Source organism: Tiliqua scincoides, chromosome 1 (genome assembly GCF_035046505.1).
Source record: "Tiliqua scincoides isolate rTilSci1 chromosome 1, rTilSci1.hap2, whole genome shotgun sequence".
Classification (NCBI taxonomy): Eukaryota; Metazoa; Chordata; class Lepidosauria; order Squamata; family Scincidae; genus Tiliqua; species Tiliqua scincoides.
The window spans coordinates 294,098,151-294,124,908 of record NC_089821.1 but is presented as its reverse complement, the minus strand read 5'-3'; the positions used below and the strand labels follow the sequence as shown (position 1 = coordinate 294,124,908).

At 42.2% G+C, this 26,758-nt stretch overlaps 1 protein-coding gene across 1 annotated transcript; it reads left to right on the top strand.

Annotated features, from left to right (window-relative positions):
* The first annotated feature begins 5,974 nt into the window (after positions 1-5,974).
* On the top strand, positions 5,975-25,484 carry TC2N (tandem C2 domains, nuclear). The gene is made up of 11 exons (XM_066628461.1): positions 5,975-6,041; positions 7,496-7,726; positions 9,125-9,304; positions 10,412-10,503; positions 11,912-11,987; positions 14,034-14,134; positions 16,383-16,499; positions 18,672-18,863; positions 20,562-20,676; positions 21,794-21,993; positions 25,374-25,484. Exons 1-11 carry the CDS (start codon positions 5,975-5,977, stop codon positions 25,482-25,484), a joined length of 1,482 nt encoding a protein of 493 aa, XP_066484558.1.
* Positions 25,485-26,758: the final 1,274 nt, after the last annotated feature.

Genomic DNA, 26,758 nt, shown 5'->3' with positions numbered 1-26,758 from the left:
CGTCAGTAATTTTTAAGTAGTAGGTAATGGGAAGAAATCCTTATAAGGCAGTGTTTCGCAAACTGTAGGTTGGGATCCACTAGGTGGGTCGCAAGCCAATCTCAGGTGGGTCCCCATTCATTTCAGTATTTCATTTGACTTGATGCTACCAAATGTGACTGCATTTGGGGAAATGTTATGGACCTGTACTTTTAACAAACTTCTATGTATGTTCTTTAGCAATGATACTAAATAGGACATACTGCTGGGTAAGTGTGGGTAGGATTGCAGCCTAGGAATGCTAAAAATTTTCCTGCTTGATTATGTCACTTCCGGTGGGTCCTGACAGATTCTCATTCTAAAAAGCGGGTCCCAGTGCTAAATGTGTGAGAACCATTGTTATAAGGAAAAGGGAGAGTGTAATGGCACAAACAGAAGGGGTGGGGAAAAAGGAGGGATGCATAGGAAAATCAGGAGGGTTAACCAGGGGGGATAGGGCTGAAGAATTGGGGGTTGTGTGTTAGTAGGAAGAAAGGGGGAGAGGAGAGTGACTGATGTGAAGAAAAAGAAGTTGCAGGAAGGCACCAAGGTGTTTGGGACCAAGACCGAGGGCCTAATCTGATTCAACGTCCAGCACTGATGCAGCTGCAATGCAGCCCCAGTGTATGGGGAACAAATGTTTTCTTTACCTTGAGGAGGCCCCTGTGACGGCCACCCCCCAGGATGTAGCACAACACCCCATTGGTATGGCTGCATCGGAGCTGCAAAGTTGGATAGGATTGGGCTCTCGGTCTTTCGTTTCTTGTTGCACCAGACTCGGCACCAATGGGCCATCAAAACTCTTAACTCGCTTGCAGTGGTAGGGCTCGTCTCTCCCACTCTCTTACTTAGCACTGCTGCTATGGCTATGGTATGGTATGCTATGGGTATGGTATGGCTATGGCTATGGTATGGCTACCATACCACTGCTATGGTATGGCTGCTCAAATGGGCGCCTGCCTCCTTTGGGTAATACAGGTGTTTGAGAAGGTGCAGTGAGAGTTAAGGTAGTCTGCTTTGAAGTCCGGGGCTGATGGCAAAGCCTCCCGCTCAACTTGGTAAAAGAGAGAGCAAGGAGTTCTAAGTTCTCCCAAGCTCACATCAGGAGAAGAAGAAACAGAACCATTAAATGTGTTATCAGTTTGACTGCAAATGAGATACAAAAGATAGATGAGGGTGGGAATTGTGGGCCAATAGTGAGGGTTGCCAATGGCCAAGGTTACTTACCCATATCTGCTGAGATGATTGTAGCATTGCAGAGATTTGGGGGCTAGACTGCCAAGAGAGCTCCTCATTCAAAGGTCAGGAAAAGAGCAAGAAAGGGCTTGAAAAGCAAACTCAGGAAGGCTAGGCAGTATCCTTGGAGATCTTTGCCTGATGGAGTTTACAGTGAAGTTGGTGAAGGAAGCCAAAGGTGAAGGCACCTTGTTGGTGATGTTAACTGCTTTGTTTACTTGGAGAAGCTCCCAGGATATGCACAAGTTTAAATCTGCAGATAAAGTAAGGTGTAACCAGTCTGCGGAACCTTCCATCAGCCCAAGCAAAATGCCACGAGACAGGGCTGGGTCTTGCTCACCTAGCATGCACCTAGCGCCACATACACGTGCATATAAAAATGTCGGGCGGTGTCACCCAGTCAGCTTCCAACACCACACAGAACCTCCTAGTTCTGTGTGATTGTTATTGCCATGTAAGTTACATCAGACTGTCTTCTTGTGTCTGTCTGCTTGTTGATGAAAACTCTATTTCCCACATCTGTCATAAAAAAAAACAAACCTGGAGCATCTTATGGTGTTGTTGGTCTGCTGTTTTCTTCATAACTCAGTGCATGTTTGAGAACGTGACCTGTTTCAGAGGGATTTTTTCCCCTTGTGAAAGTGAAACGTTTCCTTGTAGAAGCACCATTTATTTAGAAGCATTTCCTCTTAGGAGAAAAATTGGGCATGATAACAAAGCTGCAAGTTGCTAGTGTGACTCTTCCACAATAAAAGCTCTTTTATTTGTTCATGCTTTGGACTAGAAAGGTTGGGTGAGCTACAGCTGCCTCACATAGAACTATTTTGAATATTTCCTGGGAACTTCTTGGGACACTTGAAAATCTGAATAGCTCTGAAGAATAGTTAAACATGGACTAATCGCTGTTCTCAGGGCACATGCGCAAGCAAATTGTCAGCCTAGTTCAACTTACATGCATACCGGTGCCTTCCTTGCTGCTGCTGCTATGCTTTTTCTTGTCTTGCAGCAGGAGTAGGAGTGTTGAAGAGACCTGTGCTAATATCAGTTCTGTGACTGTGCTTGTTCCAACAGCGCTATGAACACCCCTTTTGCACTGCGTAGTTCAGAACCCACAAAGGTAGAAAGCAGGCTCTGTGTGGAATACAGTAGTTCAGTGCCCCAAAAGAGCTGTTCTACATGCACCCATAGAGCTGCTTCTCACATTGTGAAGCATTTATGTCTTCCATGACTATACTGGTGTTCTCTGCAGGAAATGTGTGAGCTGTGAAGTACAACCACACTGCCAGTCTAGGATATCGTCTGTCATCTGTGGCTTATCCAGGGCATGACTATTGCGTGTGTAGGTGAATAACCACCAACAGTTCAGCAACTGAATTGGTGGGGTAATATGGAATTTCAGGCTCAACAAAGTTCTGTTCAGCATTTGTAGTAATCTTATTGAGGACAAAACAGAATGCAGTTTTGCCTTTCTTCACTCTGCTTTCTTCTTGCTCCTTTTTTTAGTGGTGAAATATACATGGCATCTACCTATAACTAAAATATAGTAAACAGTTATAGTAAACAGTTATATAGTTAACAGGGCAGGAGGTCTGGTCTAGAGGATAGAGCCTCCGTCTGCCTGAAGATAACATCCACAAGGTCGCCAGTTCGAGGCCACCGGCACCATGCGACTTTGGAGCAGCTGACAAGCTGAAGCCGAGCAATTCCATCTGCTCAGAGCATGGGAGGATGGAGGCCAGAATGTGAAGCCAGATCGGAATGAAACACCTTGAATGTAGTAGTTCTTGAAAGAAAGAACCTTCTTTGAAATTGTAAAAAATCCCTATTTAAATAGGGATTTAGATAAAGCCTGCCTATGTAAACCGCCTTGAATAAAGTTTTGAATAAAGACCAAGAAAGGCGGTATATAAATACCTGTTGTTGTTGTTGTTGTTGTTAACAGTTCTAGATATTGACCCAAAAAGAAATTCAGAGTTTTGGCAGAAAATGCATGCTCTAGTTTACTAGCTGCTAATGCTACTACTTTCCACTAGTATTGTACTCATTGGAACAAAAGTAACACCCTAAGGAAAAGGTGCATGGCCTTCTGAGGAGAGGAAGACAATCCACAACTTTAAAGTTTTGTCAGCATAGCATGATCTCCACTAGAGCATATTCTGTCTTCTGGCACTTGGAATATAGATATATTTTTAAATACATAGACAGGACTTTTGGAAAGTGTGCTACATGTGTTTGATGTCTGTAACTGCTAGGATTTTGTGCGCTAGTCCCTCTATTGTAAAGGAAATATATTGGGATAGTATAGTATAAGTCCAATCGCTATCCTAAAACATTCTTGATGTTCTCTGACTGTATCTTTTATATGGAGCTCCTTTTGAGCAAATTTAAATGAATGTAATTAATGCTGCATACTTTTATTAGAGTGAATGATTCAGAGTTGCATAAAAAAGAGCTTTTCTGAATAGGTCACACTAAATAGAATAAAGACTTGGGCTGCGATCCTAACCACACTTTCCTGAGAGTAAGCCCCATTGAACAAAATAGGACTTACTTCTGAGTAGACTTGGTTGTGCCCTAAATAAATCTATTGTGTGCCAAAAGCAACCTGAGATAAATTGATACATAAAAAATTTGAATAGGAAGACATGACATCTTGCAGTGTACGTGCAAGACTAGACAGTGATCAAATTAAGCAATTTCTGCCCAACCTTGCATATATGCTCCTTGAGTGCTCCTTTCTGGAGTGGAAAGGCGGGATATAAATTCTACCAATAAATAAATAAATATGCAACAGGGATCAAATGTGTACACCTGTGGGCTGGGCAGAAATGGGTTAATACTAACATTTAATTCGCTGAATACTAGTGATGACATCATTGTGAATATTTATATACCGCTTTTCAAGAAAAATTCACAAAGTGGTTTACAGAAAAAATTAAAAAAGGAAATGGATCCCTGCCCTAAAAGGCCTCACAGTCTAAAAAGATGCAGAAGAACACCAATGACAGCCACTAGAAAAGACATTATGTTGGGGTGAAGAGGGACAAGTACTGTTCCCCAGCCTTTTCCGTTCTCCCCCCCCCCCCCCGCCGGCTATTCATGCACAGCTGCTTCTTTTCTACTGACTCTTCCAGCCATGCATAGGCCCTGGGACATGCATGCATATGGGATTCGTACTCCCAACATGTTTCTTCCCTTGCCAATTAAGATATGTACTGGGTGTGACAATCAAGATGACCCTCCTTTATGGGCCATGTAATCTGTTGATTGCCCTTAGGGTAATCAAGTGGCCATAAACCCGTATAACCACCTGACGCCCCTAAGGTCTTTCCAATTCCAGTTACCAATTTCTCTTTAACCGTAGAGCTTCCAATCCTGGTAGCCAGGCCAAATTTGGGGAACCCTCCCCTGAGCCGTGCTCCAGCCTGAGCCCCCCCCCCCCTTTGGACTCAGCTTGAACCTGGGAGCAGGCTCCTAATACTGGGTCTCCAGGTTCCACCCAGTCACACTGGATTAAATCCCACAACCACTCCCCTTCGCTTCACCAGTCCCAATAATTCAGTCAGTTGTAATAGATAGGATTTATTGAATATAGATTTAAAGAACAGTTATACATACAGCACTGCATCAGTCAAAGGTTTTAGAATTTAGGATAGAGCATACCAATACAATGCAACACTCAGCACTAATAAAACAATAAAGAGATAGCTCCTAACTCTAACTATCACTCACCAAAGTCTTAAATTTCCAAAGTCCAGTCTAACCCATCTTGCTGCAGTCAAGTTGGGTCCCTCTTGCCAGAATCGTCAAAGCTGAGGCCCCATCAGCAAAGCTAGAACAAAGAAAAGCTCTTTTCCCTCACCTTTATAGGTCTCCTGACCAACCCACCAATCAGAACTCGGTTCCAGCCGAACATTCAAGGGGTGGACGTGCCACAAGCCTCCTTACTCATGGTGGAATCCCCCCTCCTAACCTGAGAAGTTCACAGCTGTACCTTGTTGTTAATCAAATTGGCCTTGAAACCCACTTGGTAGTTGGTACGGTATCGAAAGGCGCTGTGAAGCGGCCTCCTCCACAGTTTTCTCAGACCTAGTATGCACTAATTGGAAGTTGGTTACAGGGACCTTGCACTCCAGCCTAGGAGCATGACTACAAACAGAAACTTTCCCTGTTCAGATGTTACCTGGTCCTCAATATTCACTTTTCTGTCACACTGGGTGCCCTGTTGCATATTCCTTCATTGCATATGGTCAAGTTGATGTCAGCAGGGAACATGAATTTTTTGAAGATGGCCCCCATGATGGCTGATATAGGGGCTTGCAAACCCACCTTATTAGAATGCATTTGAAAACCAAAGTCTGCTTAGCTAGGTACTTAGCCTCTACCATTTTGGATGTTTGTAACGGCTTGTTTTTAAACTTATTTTTATGGTTGTAAGCTCTGTTGAACATAGGATGTTGTGGGATATACATGTAGATGAGTTAAACTATTATTTAGACAAAGAAGAGCAGAATTCGCCTACCCACAACAAAGCAAGTGGCACCAATTTTATTTGTTTTAAGACATTGTGCATCTAAGCAGTGCACTAGATAGTGCACAAAGTGGGCAGATGTTTAAAAAAAAAATCTAATCTGCATTTCTAATCTAATGGGTGATTAATTTTCAAGGCTGATTTCTTCATAAATTCCTGTATGTATTCTATATTTCATCAGAAGCAGTAATGGCACTCGAATACATCAAGAACTGCTGCAGTGGGTGTATGTGTTTTGAGAAAGAAAAGCAAAATGGTGAGTTAAGTTAAAAGCCATGCAAATTAGTAGCTCTGTATATTGGTTGTTAGTTTGATATACAGTATATAAAAACGAAGACATGGTTTTTCACCATTGTGAGAACTTGCAGTCTTTTTTTGGAATGTAAACCCTTTTTGCTGTAGTCTTTTTTTTTGTATGACATTTTTATTAGGAGTGAAATGTGTGAATATCAGTTGTGCACTTGCACAACATGATACTGGAAAATTGAGAAACTATATATTAATACAGCAAATTGTCCTTTCTTAAATAGAAGTTGTTGTCCAGTGCTATTGTCTGAGTAGTTGGATAATGCATGCAACCTGTATTTTGTAGACCACTTATCTTGTTCTAACCCCAGAAATACCTTCATTTTACTCTTTCATTCTTTCAAAATACATTGAGAGTGTCTTTGACTAGGCATGGTAATTCTTAGCTCAGGTTATTTGGATTTATTTTATGCTATCATGCTTAGAATTACATTTTGTATTTGTTACAATGTTCATTGACAGGTTACTTCAGTTATCTGCTTTAGGTGTAGTCAGGGCCTAGGAGAGGGGGGTAAAGGGAGAAATTTGTACCCGGGCCCAGGGTCAGAAAGGGGACCCAGGAGCCAAAGGAGGGGGCATAGAAATTTCCTGGGATCTGACATTTTCTAATCTCACCCATACTCACTGCCCACATGGGATGCTGGAGGCATTATTGTGGGTACATGGCAGCAACTACTGCCACAAACCAAACACGCCAGACCCAGGAATGCATCCATTCCTTAACAGTGTGGCATCTGAGAGGAAACTGACCTGCTACAGTAGCTCTTTTGCTAGTGGATTTGCTTACCACGAAGGAGTGTATAGGAGCTCAGCAACACAGCTGCGAGACTGCAGCTGCTGCAGAAGTCAGTTTTGGTGTACACAGGACACTTTCCGTTATAATGTGAGCCTAAATACAATGACACTAATCTCTTGCAATGATTTTCTATATTTGAAAGATTTTAGAGAGTCTTAGGAGTGTGTTGGTTTTCTGTATTACTGTATCTAGCTGCCAAAGCCGGGCGGGCAGGTAGACCTGAGCTCTGCATTGGGAAGACTGGTAGACCTGGGCTCCAAATACTATTCCTACTGTTACCACTTTTTCTCTGTCTGTTTTGCCCCCATTCTCCCCACCCCCATTGCTACCCCCCACTCTGTTTCACCCCCTCCCACTTTGAGAAGGGGCCCAAAATAAGCTTTGTACTCCCTGATAAAATGTCTCTTAGAGGCCCTGGCTGTAGTAACTTGAAAAGGATTGCATTTCAGTACTTTAAAACCAGTGAAATGTTATCAAGCTTAATATACTTGCTACACATTGCTCTTTGGATGCAGCCAACAGGATGGAAAAAAGTATTGCCCATGATCCTGTTAAAACACAAAAGTTCATTTCAGACTGAGTGTCATGGTTTTTATGTTCAACAATAGCCTTTCTGGAGAAGGAATCTGAAGCTGCAGCCCAATATAAATCATATGTTACGGAGAAGCCTCCCTTGTCTTCTGTGTCGGTGAAAGGGCAGGTCGGCTGTTCAGAAGATTATCTCCTTTCCAAGCTCCCACCAGGTGGCAAGGACGTGCCCTTTGTGGTTCCTCAATTCAAGCTTGCCTACATTCAGCCTAGGAACCTTGGTAATCCATCACACTTCGGAGGAATTCAAGGTAAAAAAAAAACAACAGTGTGGAATTAAAGCAGCCTTTTGGTAGTGATCTTAGAAATGTTTATTAAAGCCTGTTTATGACTGGAGGAATTATTTCAAAGGCAGCTGATTGAGCTGCAGTTCTGAATCAATTAGGAATTCAACTTGCACCTCCATGGCGCCAATGGCAGGGGATAGGATTAGGGCATAAGTATAGTAAACTGAACTTTTACTCTGCCATGCATTATGTAAATTTTATCTTCCGTGGTGAAATGTGGAATTTTTAAAAAATAAGGAAATTGAAATGCTGTAATTGTGTTTTTCAAGTGGGCTCCCTTTAAATTCTACTAATTTTACATAACACAGTTCTGTACTTTAACCTTTTGACTGTGCTGCCTGTGCCTCCCCCCCCCCCCCCACACACACACGTGATAATTTTAGGCAAATTACTAAGCCTCTTGTTCGGAGCTCTGCCAACAGCTTGCAGTCACATTGCAACTTTATTTACTCATTTGAATTTTTAGTACAAGATCATGTCTATTCCTCTATCGCAAGAAGTCAGAAAACCTTGGTTTTAGAATCTAATTAAGAGTGCTCAGCAGTTCAGAGGAATATTGCATGCCCCTATTCTCTGTTAGGATAAAGGGTTTTACTGTCATCTATTTGCAGCAGTTCAGTTCTTGTCTCCTTTTTCATCCTTCCGTATTAGTGTCAGGTTGGAACTACACATTACAAAAGCAAACATAGGGTTCTCAAATTGAACTAGTTATTCTTGAGTGTTCATGTTGTTGACAACATACTTAAAAAGCACTTGCCGCATGTTTTTCGGCCATATGGATGCAGGATTTGGCAGGCCAGCAACTGTGAGCCAGATGGATGCACCACTGGCATGCTGCTGGTGCATAAGCAAAGCACTCATGTATAAATGTGTAGGAACTAATGTGGATAAACGTTCTCCCTGTGGCACCATTGCATTTAAATCACCCCTTAGACTGCATGCTTTTTTGGATGTAAGCCAGCTCATGTCTGGGTTCTGCATGACTATTGCCACACAAATACATCTCTAAGAATAGTTCTAACTAAAGTGCTAGGATACTTAGCTAACTTTTTAATGCAAAGCTCTGTAAATGTCAACGGCTGTTCAAAGTAGTCTACTTCTATCCCCCACCCCCCTTAAGAATTTTGTATTCCTTGGAAGCAATACTGAGAAAGTATTTGGGTCCAGACAGATTTTTCATATTTTTATTAAACTAGTTCCCACTCAGCTGCTATTCTGTTTAGACAGACAGAGAGAGGGGGAGGGGAGAGAGAGGAGGAAACATCTGGGTTTTTTACTCTGTATTCTGACTTCTTGCCCATTCTTTATACACGACTGTAATGAAATACTACATTGTCTAACAAGATACATCATGCTTCACAGGTTCTGCTGTAACATCTTTCGGTGACCGGAAATCAGAACTTTCCAGTGCATATCAGCAAGGACCCCTTGTAGATGTAGTATATAATCCATTCTACATGCAGAAGCACCCACAGCCTACCTCTCCAGATTTCACTCATCACAGTTCAGCAAAATTGGACAATAGAAAGCTATATGGGTCAGGTAATGTTGCCCTAACAATTTTTTACCACTTCACTTCAACTTCTGCTGATGGAATAAACAGTAAGAGTGCGGGTGTGCCCCAAATAGTAACATTGAAGCCAGGCCTTTTGGGTTCATATCAAAAGTCCTTGTTCAGCCACAATCTATGTCCTTTATCTATGAACAGGGCTGGCCCACCGATGACACAGACTGAAGGTCTGACGTTTGGGGAGGCAGCAAAATGAGAGGCAGGCCTCACCCCATGCCTTCCTGTCATCCCCTCAAGCCCACTGTCAACAGAGGTGCTCTAGTCTGTACTCATATCTTCTGCAAAGCCAATGGGAATTGGAACTAGGCAGCAGCAGTCACTGTCTTTCTCCAGCATCTCTGGAGGAAGAAGGGAAAGTACCCTGCCGCTGCTGCGTCTGTTTCTCCATGTGCCTCCTTCTAATTGCTTAAGAAAGCAGCCAGGTGCACTAGGAGATGGAGAGGAGTAGCAGCCCCCTTTTCCTTTGGCTGCCTTGGGCTCAGTCTCTGCAGGGGTTTGTTTGGAATGACCCAGAAGTGCAGAGCACGCTGAGAAGGTAACATGCTCCCAGGTTGTTTCAAACAGGCCCTGGGCAGAGCCAAGGATGCTGTGCCCAAGGCAGCAGAAGTGGAAGGGAAAGGGTGGGTTGGTCCGGTGGGCTTGGCTACTTCCTTCACCACCAAATTTAAAGGGGGGGAGAAAGGTGGCATTCTGGGGTTGGCTCAGGCAGCATGTGAGACTGAGTGGGGCTGCTTTGGTAGCATATTATGCTTTCTCAGCATCATTAAAACACGGTGGTTGTGAGGGCAGCACTTGAGAGTTTCATCCATAGAAGTAATGAAACAAGAATTTCAAAATCTGCAAATTAAAAGTAGTATAGAAACACTAGTGTAAATGTTTGGAATTAGGGTCCAGACAGTATGGCATGTTTTCCTGTTCTTGGAATGCAACACTAATATCTCATTTACTTTTGAATCTGATTGCCATGTATATGATTGTTTTATTTTAGACAATCTGATCCCAGTTCTGTTACAGGTATTGCAGCTGGACTGTATTCCTGAAACTTAGATAAAGGCTGTCCTGTCTGTTTCTCTTTTCAGTTTGTGACTTAAGGAGTAGCACGTTGCCTGGTTCATCCTCTCTTAGTCATTCTATGTTTGATCTTACAAGTCCACCTCAGCGATTCATCCAGGTAAATTCTCTTCGTAACTTAAAGGCTGAATTGTTTCCTTTTTAAGCATTGTTAATTTCACGCTTGCAACATCCACTAATATTAAGACTTTTGTGTGGAAAATGTTTTGTTCTTTTAAGAATCCTGGTAAACAAGCTCCAGATTTACTTACTTACCGGATTTTTACCCTGCTTTCTCTCCCTGCCAAGCACTCAAAACGGCTGGTTAGAGTTCACATGTAAACACTGTTGGGGTAGCCAGTGACATGAGTACGGAGGTGTGGACCACACTGGGTGACACCATGGCGGGGGTCAGATACCAGAAAGCCAAGATCACAACAAGTCAGCTTCCCTCTCTGACTTTGGCAGCATCCCTCTCAGAACCACCTCTGTCTTTGGCCTCTGGCATAACTACTGACCCAACCTTGTTAGTTCCCTGCAGAGGTCCCAGCTCCAATAGTCATTCCCAGGGAAGCAGTCCAATCCCCACACTTCAATGCTCCAGTTCGGAAGTGACCCCAGACTTTCCAGAAGCACTTTCACCTGCCCCCACCCCACTCCTGTGACTCAGAATTTGTGAAAACCAGAAGTGCCTGCCAGAGTCAAAGATAAGCCAGGTTGTATGCTGCCTCTCTATGACTCAGAAGACCTCCTGGACACAACAGGCAGGTTGCCTCCCCTCCAGGCATGCTACCTGGGGCCCTGTACCCCCCTCGGCTCCCCTTAAGTTAGGCTAGTGAATAAAGGGCTTCCAGAAGTCTGAAAAACCACAGCAGGACAACTCTGAAAAGCAAAAGATAGTGAAGTGAACTTGAATTATCAGTAAAGAATGAGTGAACAAAGGGTGACAATTCCATACAAAAAAGCTACCGTGGAATCAACCTTCAGTGGGATGTAAGCAGCTTAACTGTATGTGGGATTGTATACACATGCCTTTGCTCATCACTTCTGCACACAGTTTAACGGCATTCAGACAAAAAACAAAAAAGCCCCATTTTCTGTCTTTTCTAATACAGTGTGCCCTCCTTATCCATAGGGGTTTCCAGAACCAAACCCCTACAGAACCAAACAAATTATGCGGATACTGCAGTGTGATGCTCACCACAGTGTCTTATCTGGAGCCTCCAGAAGCCTCTTCTTGGTTGTGCCACGCTCGCTACTCACTCTGTTGCCCTCTGCAGGCCTTAGAATTGGCCCACCAGAAATGACTGGAAGCTACTTCCAATCAAACTGGAAGTTGCACCTTCTAACCAAAAGTCCCTTCCAGTCACTTGTGCAGGATATGGGATCCTCGGAAGCAGAGAGTCCTCTGTAGTTTACATTCCTTGCTATTAGCAGAACTGTTTGCGAGCTTTCTGAGTTTGTACAGGTGATCATGCTGCTTTCTGGTAACTGACTGAGCAGGCACTTTTTCTTTTTTTTTTTTGCAGAGATATGACTCAGTCTCCAGTGTTCCAAGCAGTACCTCTTCCATGAAAGACTCGCAAGGTAGTAACAGGAGTCTAGGTAATAAATGCTGTTTGCTCGTCGTGTTTCAAAATTTACAGTAAACTGGATGTTTAGACGTGACATCAAGAGTATGTACTTTTTATTACTGCAAACAGATTATGTGCACAGAGGGCTGCATACTGATGCAGTCCTGGGTGGCACACCTATCTCTGAAGTTTCATAAAAACGTATGCTCAGAGCTATTCATATATTCCTCTGTTTCTGTGAAAGGCTTGTGAGCACTTGAACCACCTCAGCCCTTCCATGCACAAGTGTATCAAAGATAAGCTATGCACCACCACAGTTCCTAAATTGTGTTTCACAGACTTTGCAGAAATAACTCTGGTGTGCTGCTCAGGCAGTCTGTTGAAGCTTGCAGTATTGCTTAAGTCATGATATTCTTCCTGCTTTTCAGTACTCCAGATCAGTGACTTTCAAAATTGTCAAGGCATGCCATTAGTTTTTTGACAATTGACAAGGCACACTGCACTGCCAGCCAGGGGCTCACATCCCCCAATGGCACTACTAATATATGACCCTTCCCCAAACTGCCACAGCCCACCTGCAGATCATTCATAGCACACCTGTATGCCATGGCACAGTGGTTGAAAACAGCTGCTCTAAATCAGGGCTCTCCGAACCTTGGTCTGAGGGCCGGATTCGGCATTCGGAGATAGTCCTCCCCCGTGTGAGCAGCGCTTACAGTTCCGCTGCGCTGCTGCTACCACTCCTGGCACCTGATCTCGACTCAAGGATGCTCTGGGCAGTCGCGTCTGCCTGGAGATCCTGTTGCAAAGCCCACTGGGGCTATTGGCAATAGCCTATAGATGTGACTGCCCAGAGCGTCCTTGAATCCAGATCGGGGTGCCAGGAGCAGCAGCAGTATGGAGGAACTGTAAGCACTAGCTAGGATGGGGAGGGCTTTTCAGCTGCCCAATGGTCTCCAGTTTGGAGACCATTGCTAGAATCTAGATAGCTATAGGGTCCTAGAAGAGTACGTGTTGACAAGACTGACAATTAAAGCATTAGGCTTTCATTTTCAGTGGAGAGTACTGTGGAGTGACAGTGTGGAAAGGATGGTCCTTAATGATTTTGTGCTACTTTCAATCCATTTTTTTAAAGTAAAAATTTGAAATAATCATATATTACATCATAATTTATGCAGTTTCCTGCAGCTATTTTGATTTCACCAGTTCCCAGCCAAGAACTAGAGAAAATCTTAATTTAGCATTTTGGTACCTTTTTTATTTATAGCTTCCTTTGAAACAGAGGTGCTTTTTGTTCCACTAGCATCAAGATTTCAGATAAATGACAGACTCTGGTAGGGAACAGGTACAGTGTAGGTTGGAGCTTGATCAAGATTCAAACCCAAGTTTGTTTATCCCTGCAAAAGTAAGTTGAAACCTGTAGAAACAGCATATATTCCTGGTACTAACTGACGTAGCAGGTAACGCATATAAATTCTCCTTTATGTAAAGGACTGCCTGTAAATGAAAGTCTAATATGCTGTTTTAGCTGAGGCTTCACCCTGACATTCCAGTTTTTCCACTTACGTCAACTTGTAAAGTTAAGGCTTTGATGCTCTGCTCAGTCTGGAAAAAATGTTAATTTGATATTTTTTGGCACTCATAATGAATGTAATTTTAATAGCTTTGTGTGATCCATTGGGTCTGATCTGTTTTATGTTTTAGTATTTGTTTTAAACTTTCACTTCGTATTGTGTTGTAAGCCACCTTGGTGCCCCCAGTTTGTGGGAGGAAGGTGGGGTAGAAATTTTTTAAATAAATATCTTAATTCCAAGAAGCCTCAAATGAAGGTGTTATTACTTTAATCACCCCCCATAGTTGAAACACATAACAATAACATTTGTAACCCTCCTTAATCAAACCATATTCTTGTAATACTTCTCTGGATTCTGACAATAGCAAGCGTTATGAATTACTAGTGAAAATATGTAGTAAGACTGCTCTTAAACAAAATATCATTATCCTGGTTTACCAAATTAAACAATGTTTTGCTCTCTCTTTGAACAAGTACTAAATGAGATGTTGGTTTTATCTTAAGATACAATCACATTATCTGGAGATGAACGAGAATTTGGCAGGCTGAATGTGAAACTGTGCTACGTTCCTTCTGTGGAACAGATCTGGATCACAGTCTTGCACGTAAGTAAGCCTAGTAAGTTGTTAGAAATTAAACCCATAGTGTGCCTTGAACTTGTGACATTAGGATTAGATTCAGCCCTCATACACTACAGTGCTGAAAGGAGGTAACAATTTGAAAATTTAAATACCTAACCTCCTTAAGAACATAAGAGGAGCCCCGCTGGATCAGGCCAAAGGCCCATCTAGTCCAACTTCCTATATCTCACAGTGGCCCACCAAATGCCCCAGGGAACACACAAGACAACAGACACAACCTGCGTTCTGGTGCTCTCCCCTGCATCTGGCAATCAGAGGCAGCCTTCCTCTAAAACCAGGAGCTTGCTCATACCTACCATGGCTTGTTTCTCCTTGAAACCTCCTTGTTTCTTATGCCATGTCTTGAGTGTGAAGTTTCCAAATACAGAGGAATTTTGGAAGGCTGCCACCAGATTGAAAATTTTTTATGGTGAAAGGTCAAAGGCAAGGCCCCAGAAGGGTGTCCAATCTCACTCCACATCTCAATGTCTCTGCTGGCCCAAAATGTCTTTCTGGGGCATTGGGTGCTTGCAACCAGGACACATCTTTAGGGAAAGGTATAAGAAAATGTATTCAAAGCAACCCCCCACACATGGGGGGGGCAGAATAAGTTTAAATAATGTGGGTGATTCCGCTCACATATATAGCCTGAAGTGAGTCTGAGATTGAAGAATGGATATGCTGACCCCTCAGTCGTCTTCGTTTCTGCATCTCTCTGGTAGTGCGACTTAATTTTTTAAAGAGACAGTACATATTTTTGGATTTTAAGGATAATTTTGATTGCATGCAATTTTTCATCTTACACTCTGATTTCAGAATTTAACTCCCTTACATGTGGGCTGACTCTACTTGCCTAGCATCAAATTATTTGAGGCAGATTCCTTATGGTCCTGTATGTTCCAATAAGGGGAGGAAGTTGCTTCAATTTCTAGAGAATGGGGAGCTCCTAGTTATAGTCAGCTTTCATTCAGAAGCCAAGAGCCTTTTTTAGCTTAACCTTATATAATTTCTTTTCAGTGCTGTCACCATTCTAACTCATTGGCTAGGTAAGGGTCACCTGAGCACCCTTAATTGACTTCTGTCAAGTGGACAGAGATGCCCATCTGGGTTCAAGGAAACTCCTGAAGGGAGTGGCAAGCTAGGCTGAAAACCTCCTTGGAGGAAGGTGTTTGATCCTCTGGACAATAAAACATGTGCCTGGCTTATAATGGTGCAATCCTAAAGTATTAATTAAGCCCTTTTTACTGGGGGGGGGAAAAAATGGAGGGGGGAACTACTGCCATCACAACCACTACTCAGTTCTGTGAGAATTACAGGGAGACTAGTCAGTAAGGCCCCTTTGGTCCCAAAGGCCTGAGCAGGTCAGATGGTATACTCTGTTCTCTATAAAAGCTTCTTCATCAGGTTGTTCACTGTCCTGAACCGCTAGTAGACCTGCTTCTGCTGAATACAGGTCACTGTCATCATCTTCTCCCTGTACTTGTGTCTCACCTTTGCCTAAACTGCACTGTGGTCAGGTCTGACCAGGAATGGTGCATTCAACATATGCAGGGATAGATTGACAAAGTATATAGAACAGATACTTCGCTATGAAATAAAGGAATGGGGAGTATTCATAGTTTCTCCTTAATATGAGATATTACTTTCTGTATCTTATTCTGTTCCTGGTATTTTGTCGCATACAGGTGGGCCTCCATATCCACAGATTCTACCTCTGCTGATCTGGCTCAACACAGGTCCCCCGGAGCCATGTGGAGCCGAGTTTTCTAAAAACCACAGAGGCAGCATGTCTGCCCACTGTCTCTGTGGTCTTCAGAATGGGCGTTTCTGGCCAAAAACCCGACTTCCAGTTTCCCAAGATAAACAGAAAGTGACATTTTTCTGCCGTATAAGGCATTCTGAGGCCTTCCCTGGGCCTCATAATGCCTTAAATAGCTGAAAAATGTCACTTCTGGTTTCCCTCAGGAAACCGGGAGTGGTGTTTTTTGACCAGAAATGGCCATTCTGAGACCCACAGAGACAGTGGGCAGAAAGCCCCCCCCCCAACGCAACCAGAGCAAAGCTTCAGTCGCCCCAGAGGGCTTAAAGGGGCCGGTTGTAGATTAATGAAGAGCTTTGCGTCCTTTGGAATTTGTTTTATTAATGAAACAAAACTTGTAGTAAAAAAAAAAAACCAAGCAGGCAAGTCATTTAGTCGTTTAATTAAATTCAGCCTCAATTTTCAATGTTACAGTGCAAAGATCTGAGCTGGTCATCTAGCTGTGGAGAAAACCCTCATATTTCTGTCAAGGGAATCCTTACGCTGCCCAAGCCAGTGCATTTCAGATGCTCAGCCAAAGAAGCTTCTAATGTAAGTGACCTGTAAAGCATTTTAAAGTTATTCTGTATATGAATTAGCTCGATTTCTGTAAAGCAGAGACACTGGAGTAACATCGGATAAAGTGTCCTGTTTCTAGACATTACAGGAAAAACAGTCTTTTTCACAAGGCAAAGTGGACCGTCTAACTCTCAGAGGAGGTACAACCTTGATCATCCCGCTTGTAGTCTTGATTGGGTCAGGAGTTGCAGTGGCTGACTGGTATCCAGTAGAAGATGCTGTGTGCCTTGTCACTTCTGGCATTTGTCAGTGCTGGGAGGCAATGGTGTGATTTATTTGGAGACTGCAAATTTTTTTGGCAGTGTTCATATGCCTTCAACAGTTTGCCAATGGGGGCTCCATGGAAGAAGAAACTGTCCAACTCCAGCTTCCAAAAATGGAGCAGGTACCTAGCTATTGTTGAAGTTTGGTTTTTAGTTTGCAGTCATACCACATATAGGCATGGGGTCATGAGGGGGTCATCAGCTCTTGTGATGGCAGTCCTTGAAAGGGAGATAAGAGCTAGCCTCAGTCTCCAAGATCTCCTTTGCCAGAAAAATGTTGGCAATGTTACTATTTTTCCAGAGTGTGCGTGTGCTTATTTTTTAGGGTCCTTCCCCATGTGCAGCAAAACATATTGTGAAGCATGTGGCTGTGATCTCTTTGTTTTGCTTGCCTCTGAGCCAAGGACAAGAGTCAACATCTGTCACTCCAGTTATGTCTATCTGTTAAAATGAAAATTGGGGGAGGCTTGAGCAGTTGTGTGTGCTGGGTTTTGTTTGATTTTTACTTTGAGAGGCTCACTGTGTGACAGCATGAGTTCCTCTTAGAACCATCCATAGCAGCTTGATCACTGCTGTCACAGATCTTCTGTTTGAATTCTTGTCTGTATGTCAGTTTCTCTGCATGAAAAGCAATAGGAATTAAGGGAAAAGGCACAGGGCTCTCTTAAATAGTAGCTTCTTTGTTGGAATAGCCAAATCCTCCTGAGGCTTTTCCATGCCGTTGGTTCAGCATACCAGATGTGCAGTTATCCATCTGTTGTAAACTGTCTTAATGTATTCCCTTGATATTTCACTTCTGTTGACATCACATATCCGCTACTATTATAATTGTTGTATAGAGTGTAATTTTGTATTGCAGGCATCTACTGGGTTGTTGCGATGAGCAGTGCAACTTCTACCCATTGATCAATGCATTTTTTGTCTACTTTTCTTTGTGTAATTTTTAGAATGTCCTTTGTGTACTCTCCTCCCATGCCACCCAAGCAATGGAACATCCAGTGCTAGTTGAATAAATAGTTCACACAGAAGCAAAGCTTACCACCTCCCCCAACCATTTTGGTCACCCATATCAAATAAAATATTGTAGAGCTGGAAAATGGACAGAAAGTGATAACAGGTTGAAACACTTATCTTAGAAATAAGTCTAATAATGCAAATAATGTCTAATTCAATTGTAACCAAGTAGGTTAAACAAAAAAAAAAACAGCTTAAGTGGATACTTTAGAGAGGTCTATAAAAATATTGAGAGATCAGATGAACAGTCCTGTGGTATCTTAACTGCTATCAAATATATTGTAAGCTTAAGCAAAGGTTTCAAGGACTAGAAGTTGTTTATCAGATCCATGTGGAAGCTAGAAAGCTTGTACAGTGACTTTTTGCTAGTTTTATAAGGCATCATGAAATTGTTCGTTGTACTGGCAACAAAAGACTTGTGTGGCTACCCCTCTGGAAGTTGGATAGAGATGGGGTTGGCTCAAGATGTCCTTCGCCTTACAAAGCTTGCCCCTGTGCTGCCTCAGTCCCCAGTGTGGCCCCTGCATGTGTGAATACTTGTCCATACATGTGGGGAGAGTGCATGCATGCATGCACACACCCCATCCGTTTACTTACCAGGAGCACAGCCTGCAGCCTGCCTGGTGCATGCCACTCTGTGTTCCTAGCCCACACCACTTCTGTTCATATCAAACATACTGCTGTTGGATTAGTGCTAGTGCAAAAATAGCATAAAAGATGAAAATCTAGGTGTTTAATCACAGGAACAGCCCTATTTATGTTTAATGTGACATTGGCAAGCAGATATTCTGTAGTGGTATGGGGGTGTCCGTTATTAAGATTAACATTTTGATTGCTCTGTTCTGTCATTTTTGTCCTTTCTTTCTAGGACATTGAATTCATGGAAACCTTTGTGTTTGCTATCAAACTGCAACTCCTACAGACTGCAAGATTAGTGTTCAAAGTACAAGCTCGTATTCCCAGGAAGAAAACCATAGGAGAGTGTGGCCTGCCACTGCGAGGCCTCAGCTCTCAAGAAACTGACTATTGGTTGATGATAGCACCTCCTTCCAAAACTTCTGTAAGTCGATGTTTAGAACTTCTAGGAAGATTTGGAAATAGTCTGGGACTAATATTGGCTTATTTTTGCTGGGCACTTCTGAGTGCTGACAAGGATCTTGTAATAGATCCTTTTGTAAACACTATGTAACCAACCGCCATAATCCTGAAAGCACACACAAAAGGATAACGTTTTTATAACTTGGTGCCTGTTCCCAAGTGCTGCCTATTCTCTGATAACTTCAAGAGGTACTAATTCCTAAGCCTTGACAACCTAGACTTTAAACGCACTGCCTCTATATCTGAGCTGTAATAGTAGACCTTCTGAGCTGCATCACAGAACAGACTCCTTCCTCCACAGATTATGTAATATGTATAATCCTAGGTGTGTTGGAATGATGTAACAGGCTGATTATTCCTGGGAAGATGTCTGTTCCAAATAGGTTCTTGAGGCTCTTGAATCTAATGTGCAGGGGCCCTCCTTATTCATGGGCTCGGAATCCACAGATTTCAGTATCCACAGATGTTGAACCCGCAACTGGAGGACTTCTGGTCGAGTCTGAAGGTGTTATGAGACCCTCCAGACGCTCCAGATTTAAATATCAGTAGAATTTGGTGGCGGGGGGGAGGTCCCAGAACAGATCCACTGCAGATACCAAGTGACCAAGTAATATACAGAACCACATCTCAGTAAAATGAATCTTCTGTAAAATGTATTCTGTTTACTGAATACAGTAAAATGTATTCTTTGTTTAAATATCAGTAAGATATAAAGAGCATAACTCTGAAGTGCATGTGTTCCTTGACTGATGGGTTGCAATAAGCTGTCCCAAGATCCTTTTGTGTTGCATGAAATAATTCGTTGTAGATTAGATGTTCCTAGTAATATTGTTAAATTATTTGTATTGTACTGTGCTCCTATTTTTTATTCTTTAAAATTTCTTATCCTGAAGCAAAACTTAGGGTGCAATCCTAACCCCTTATGTCAGTGCTTTCCAGCACTGACATAAGGGCAATGCAGGCTCTGAGGTAAGGGAACAAACATTTCCTTATTTCGAGGAGGCCTCTGTGAGTGACACCCAACTGCAGGATGCAGCACATGTCCCATTGGCACAACTATGCCAGTGCTGGAAAGCACTGACATAAGGGGTTAGGATTGCGCCCTTAGAGAGTATGCTTGGTTACGATGCAGGGTATGTGTAAGTATTACAGGACTAACATTAAAGTGTTGGACTTCTGTTTGAGCAGAGGAATCAATTTTTGCTCATTTCCCCTTCCTTTTGCAGCCCCCTGCACCTTCTAAATATCTGATCCTGAGGGTTCCCTAGCCCTCAAACAGATTTTCAGGGGGCTGCAGGCGGAAGGGGAAATTGGCAAAAATTGGCCAAAAAAACCAGAAAAGAAGCATGTAGGATACAATCTAAAATTCACAGACATAGTGCAAGTTTCCATGCATGTACTTTTGCCACTGTTTGGCTTCTGGCCTTGATACTGATACGTTATCAATAGAGTACATTGATATGGGAGCTTTTCAGCCCAGAATATGCCGCAATGTCTGCCAGTCCTATGATCCAATTGAAGGATAGATCTCAGCATTTTGCAAGTGAGATGGCATCCTTGGTGTGTCAAAATAGAAAACACCAGCGTACTTTTTCTTTCTGCTTTGTGGAACTTGGCTCAGATGCAAAAGGAACATGTGTGGCTTTCTTTCTCTCACCAGGTGTGTCCTGCAGAACTGAAAATAGGCACCTGTTTTCAAGCAGTAAACAGCCGGATCCAGTTGCAAATTCTTGAAGCCCAGAATCTCCCAAGCTCATCCAGACCACTTTCTTCAGGTAAGTGATGCAGTCCTCTTGTCCTCTTCTAAAATTCTCTGACAGGCAAAACAGGCCTTCAATTCAGCCATTCTCTGTTCCATATAGGCTTATTTCTGTGCCAGTGTTGGTTCCAATAGGTGTCCTGCTGGAGTAAGGTTATTTTCCCTTTTTCTCAACACACTTTTTCAACAAGCAACACACTTGTTTTCTTTTTAATTTTCTGCTGTATTAATACTGACGTGTAAAAATATTATTTACACTCTCTGGTCTGGATGGGTGATTGATCAGTCCTGTGGTTTTAGAACACTTAGGCCCAAATCCTAACCCACTTTCCAGCACTGGCATAGCGGTGCCAGTGGAATGTGTGCTTCATCCTGAAGTTGGGTGGCACTCACGGAGGCCTCTTCGGAGCAACGGAATGTCTGTGTTCTTACCTCAGAGCTGCATTATCCTTATGCCGGTGCTGGAAAGTGGGTTAGGATTGCACCCTAAGGCTGCAATCCAATGCACACTTTCCTGGGAGTAAGCCCCACTGATCACAGTGGGACTTATTTCTGAGTGGACATGCATGGGATTAGGTGGTGTTTCTCTGTATCCCTCTTATGTTCTCCTTATAAATGACTAGCTGCAATTCACTTCAGTGGGGAAAAAGTAAAGTTCCTGTAGTGTCAATATGTGATAGAAACTATCCCTCCTCCATCCTGATTCTAGGGATGGGTCTGGCTACACTGAGAAAGTGGAGGGGTTGTCACTGTGTCTCTGTGTGCATAGAGGCATTCCTTCCCATCCCTGCAATATAAGGTCCCTTTTGCTGCCCAGCATAATGCAAGATATTTTGCTAGTTTTGATAAAATATTAGCATATTAAGGTGGGGCTGTGACTCTGTTGTAGAAGACATGCTTATATGCAGAAGGTCTCATGTTGAATACCTGTCATCTCCAGGCAGGGCAGGGAAAGGCCTTAGCTGAAGCCTGGAAATCGACTGCCAGTCAGTCTAGACAGTATGCTAGGATCAGTGTTCTGGTTGAGGGTAAGACAATTTCCTAGCTGCCTATATTTTCTTGCAGTTGCTTATTTAAAATGCGCCTGGGGTAAATGTGTTAAATACTTTTTTGCATGTTATTTCCTCTGCTAGGTTTTTTTGTGAAGGCTGCAATGTTTAGCACTGAAGGGTTGGTTGATAAGAAGAAGACCCGGTTACTGAAGTCAGTGAGCCGCCATGTGAAATGGGGAGAAACTATGATTTTTCCACTGAGCCAGAATGAACATGGGATTAACTTCTTCATCAAACTCTACAGTAGAAGTTCAGTAGGAAGAAAACACTTTCTGGGACAGGTTGGTTTGTTTAATTTTTCTCTGAACTGGAAGCAAACCTGAATCCTCAGGTTATAAAGTCAGTTAGGTCAACTTTGCCTTTTTTAAAAAAAACCAAAAGGTCTTCTGTTAACCTATTATGTTAGTTTAAAAAATCAGATTTCTCAATAAATTTTTGTGGATTTCAACTTCAGGTTGCTTCCTTCAGCACCTTATGAGTTAGTAAGCAACACTTGTATCCCAGGAAGCCCCCCCCCTTTTTTTTTACCTGCATAGATGTTAGATCAGTATGTCAAACACAAGCGGAATGGAGACCTACATTTTCTACCCAGTAGATATTGAGAGTCCGCACTCATATTTTTTTACAGCAACTCTGGTTACCATAAACATTCCCCATTCCACCGTGCCACATTCAAATAATTGTTTCCATTTACGCAGATGTTCTTGTCACTCAAATCTGGTTCCCTTCCTGGTTCTGTGTGCCTCACATCCCTTCTCCACTCACTTGCAGTTCAGATGCTCACAAACTGCAGATTCTTTACTCCACTGCACATACCTGTCCTTTACTCTCCTGTATTCTCTACACTTCTTGTGCTGCCATTTGGAGAATAGAATGAGAGAAGAATGGCTAAATAGCGGCAGTACCAGCCGCTAATGAAATGAGCTTCTTTGCCCTACTTAGGCAGCAGTTATTTTGCTCTGAAGATGGCTCAGCAATTTCTGCAGAGCGTGGCAGGGACCTCAAAAAATCCCCAGATTTCCCTGGTCTTATGTTTGGTACTCCTGGGCTAAATTACACAGGCCTACAAAATTGAGGGTCAGAAAAGTTTTTCCCAAACTTTATGGTGGTTTGATAAGAATTTGGGGTGCCGATTCCAAAAATGGCATCCGTTTTGCCCTATCACATTTAGTTTTGGTGATATAGTATAGCCTCAATAGTGAATGGTTCAAGCAGCTTCCTCATAAGAACAGCCCCACTGGATCAGGCCATGGGCCCATCTAGTCCAGCTTCCTGTATCTCACAGCGGCCCACCAAATGCCCCAGGGAGCACACCAGATAAGCCATGGTGTAGGCTTCCTCATGAGGAAGCTGCTTGAACCATTCACTAAGGAAGCTATACTATATCTCCAAAACTAGACGTGATAGGGCAAAACAGATGCCATTTTTGGAATTGGCATCCCAAATATACCCAGGAATTGGTGTAACATTTCAAGGAAGCAAAAAGTGTGTTGGCCTATGTTATTATTATGCAGTATTGAGTCAAAAAGACCTAACAATAAAAATCCAGCAGTTGACTTTCTAAAAGGAAACAAGCCATGCATGTATTGCATTCACTGCCATGCATTCACCTTGATTTTTATTAGCCTCTCTATACAAGAAGATGTTATTTGCAGTGCTGGGCAGAAGGAAATGTCAGAAGGTATTTCTTCTGTTAAGTAGGACAAAACTGTATTTTTAAGTATTACTTCCTGATTGTAGGGCAAGATTCACACAAGATTGTTCTGTGTTTTTATTAAAGTGAAATATTGAAACCAATAGGAAATTACGGTTACTATCCAAGTTGTTAACAATCTTATGACGGTACTCATGATGTAAAGATTATAGTGATGAAGTACTGTATAGCCTCTGTGCCTGGGATATGCTGGTAGTGTATTTTGCCTTATTTTATTACCTCTACCTACCACAACCATCTAGAATATATTAATTCATTTTTGCCAACATAGACCCAAATCCTAACCAACTTTCTAGCACTGACATAGCTGTGCCAATGGGGTATGTGCTGCATCCTGCAGTTGGGTGGTCGTCACAGTCCGCCTCAAGATAAGGGAATGTTTGTTCCCTTACCTCGGAGCTGCATTGCCCTTACCTTGGTGCTGGAACGTTGGTTAGGATTGCGCCCATACTCTGTTATGGGCACGTGCTTTGTTCCGAAGCTAAGATTACTCCACTGTGCCATAAATCTGATTAGGTAAATGCAATATTGTGAGACAAACTTTGTCCTTTTAAACTGATCCTAGTATCTTTTGTAACTGAAAGATTTCTTTAACGGTGACACAGATTGCAACTCTTGTGAAATCCATGAAACTCTTGTGAAATCCATGGACAGTGCCAGAACCAGGTTCCTGAGGGCTCTGGGGAAGAGGCATACTCTGACCCCTCAGTTGTCCCTGTCACCCACTCCAGATGACACATTGGACACTGCCATCAGTCCTAAGAGGCCTGTTCAGTCATCTAGGTGGCCTCTCGAATGGACATAGAACTTTGGCTGGTTCCTGACCAACGCCCAACGCCAGTGCCCAACGCACTAATTATCGATTCCAGTCAGAATCCTGAACATTTACCAAAAAAAAATGACTAATTTGGGCAGTGCAATGTAACATATGTTTTTAACTTTAATTTTCCTGTTACATTTAACAGAAGTTAAGTATCTGTCTCCTCTGGAAAACAAAGGAACTTAAAGGGACAACTGTGGCTGGATGGTGCCCATCAATTTTTGTAAAGTATTATTAACAGTATTTTAATACTAAAATAGCTGCAGATAGTTTTTCAATCCTGTAGTCAAACGCCTCTGATGCGATATTGACTGGCAAATAAGTTGTCCACCCCCAGCCTATGTACTTTCTATTGCTGTACATCGTGTAGCTTTTAATTTTAATAAGGTTCATGTATTAAACAGCACCAAAGCCATGAAATCTGCAGAAGCTGGGTGTCCAAGATAAATAGCAGGTAATACCCATGAAAGTTCAGTCTGAGGCATTTAAAAAACCCACAAAAATGTTTTACTGTGTGTTTAAAAACCAAAATTTCAAGCAGTTAACGAATGTAAAGTTCATAAAGCATTGTATTGCGCTTGCTTGTCCTGAAGCTAACTTTGACACTGTACAAACTAAAAAGTGTTGAGAGGTTGAAGAGTGATATATGCAGACCTGAAATGCAAGCACTCAGAACAATTCCAAATTGCACGACTCTCTTCTGTGCTAATGTTTGACACCTGTATTGATGTCTTTGTTTTTCTGGAATGGTCACAAAAATTAAGTGTTAAAGTTTGCAGCCTTTATGATATTTTCCTAATCTGTATTACCCACTTAATTGTGGGCTTACAAAGGTTGAGTGGCAGAATGGTCTTCCTGCAGCACAAATGCTTTTTTCTTTTAAAGAAAAGAATTTGAGGAACCCATTATAATCCAGGCCACAGGTCAGAAGCAGTTCTTGAGTCTCATCTGGGCCATATCTTTTTAAATCTAGAAATCCCATCTATTTTAAACAAAATGCATTGATGTACACATTTGTTCACTGTATAGTGATTTGTTCACTATACATATCACTGTATAGTGATTAAGGCAAATTTTGTTGAAGATGACTTTTTGTAATGATTTCTTGCATGCTTTTTCCCCTGCAGGTATGGCTAAGTAGTGACAGCAACAGCAGTGAAGCTGCAGATCAATGGAGAGACACCATTGCTAACCCAGAGAAAGTTGTTGTTAAGTGGCATAACATCAGTCCGGCATGATAAGCTGTGGGTGGTACTTTTTGGTATCGATTTGGACTTGCGCCAAGAAGTTCTGCAGTTATTTAAAATGAACAGCCCCCAAATAAGGCAGGAGGAAAACAGTGCCTGCATTGAACTGTGTTTAAAGCTGCATCTGGAAGAAGAAAGTATGACATAGTGTTGGCAAATAGGAGGCAAAAAGATGGGGAATCCTGGCATTGTCCCTGGAATTCAAAGGCCACTTGAGAAGTTGTCAAAACACTGTGGTTTTTATTTTCCATAAGGATCGCATAGGAAACTGTTGTATCTTTATGCTCATCTTAGTTTTTCTTCTGAGTTAATGTCCTTTTAAAGAAATACAAAAATGGCTTGGATGGACACTTCTTCAGAAAGATTTTTCCCTTTCATCAGTTGTGAAAAACTTATGTTAATGACTGTTTTCTAAAACTATTCCATTTATGCTGCAATTGAGTTATAATCAACAGGAGACATAAGGCAAACTAGAGGGAAGTAATGTTTACTGTTCAGAACAGCTTGCATAAAATAAACATTTTGAAATAGTTTTGAGTTATGCTTGCATATAATGATAAGTATTGGTCTTTAAAGTGAAAACAGACTTGGGTGAGGTGGAGGACTTTCAGAAGATCACTTCGGATATTTTGTCTTTACTTTTTCAAAGCTGGACTGCCAAGTCATTTGTTACCTGTCCAGACTTTGTGCCTAAGACTCCTCCCAACTGTTGGAACAGAGGGGTGGCCTAGTACCAATTAAGCCTTTGCTCATCTGAAGAAGGAAAAGTATTTCAAAGTTCTATAACCTAGGTAGGAGAGAAAATGTGTCCCTGAGAATGTATTTTAGAAGTGCTGCCTTAGTTTGATCTTGGTTTGTTTTAACAAGCTAGAGTCAAAACAAACCACAGTTCCTAAAGTTGTACATAATGTGAAACTACAGTATAGTACTTGTGAAATCTTTTAATTTTACTCTTCTCTTTTCCTGCATGCTGGAGGAGTAGTAGTGTGAAGCGCAGGAGCCAGTGACTGTCAGAGAATTATTCAGGTGGCACTAATTGCCTGAATCAAGCCAGTGTAAAAACAGCCATATTAACACCAGTACTTCCTTCAACACTGAATAGTGTGCTATTCAGAGATACTATGATTTGGAAAATGAATTGCTACTTCTGGTTAATATTTTGCATACTTAACATGTTTCTGTCTGCTATTTAATCATATCCTGGTCTTTTTTTTTATTTTGTAGGGTTGCTTTTAAAAAATAAATCATAAACCCTCTGGATTTTG

Excerpts from the sequence above, each read along its gene's own strand:
- TC2N (XM_066628461.1), top strand. The coding sequence starts at position 5,975 with ATGGCACTCGAATACATCAAGAACTGCTGCAGTGGGTGTATGTGTTTT. Across the intron at positions 7,727-9,124 it reads ACACTTCGGAGGAATTCAAG|GTTCTGCTGTAACATCTTTC; the intron begins GTAAAAAAAAAA and ends CATGCTTCACAG. Across the intron at positions 10,504-11,911 it reads CACCTCAGCGATTCATCCAG|AGATATGACTCAGTCTCCAG; the intron begins GTAAATTCTCTT and ends TTTTTTTTGCAG.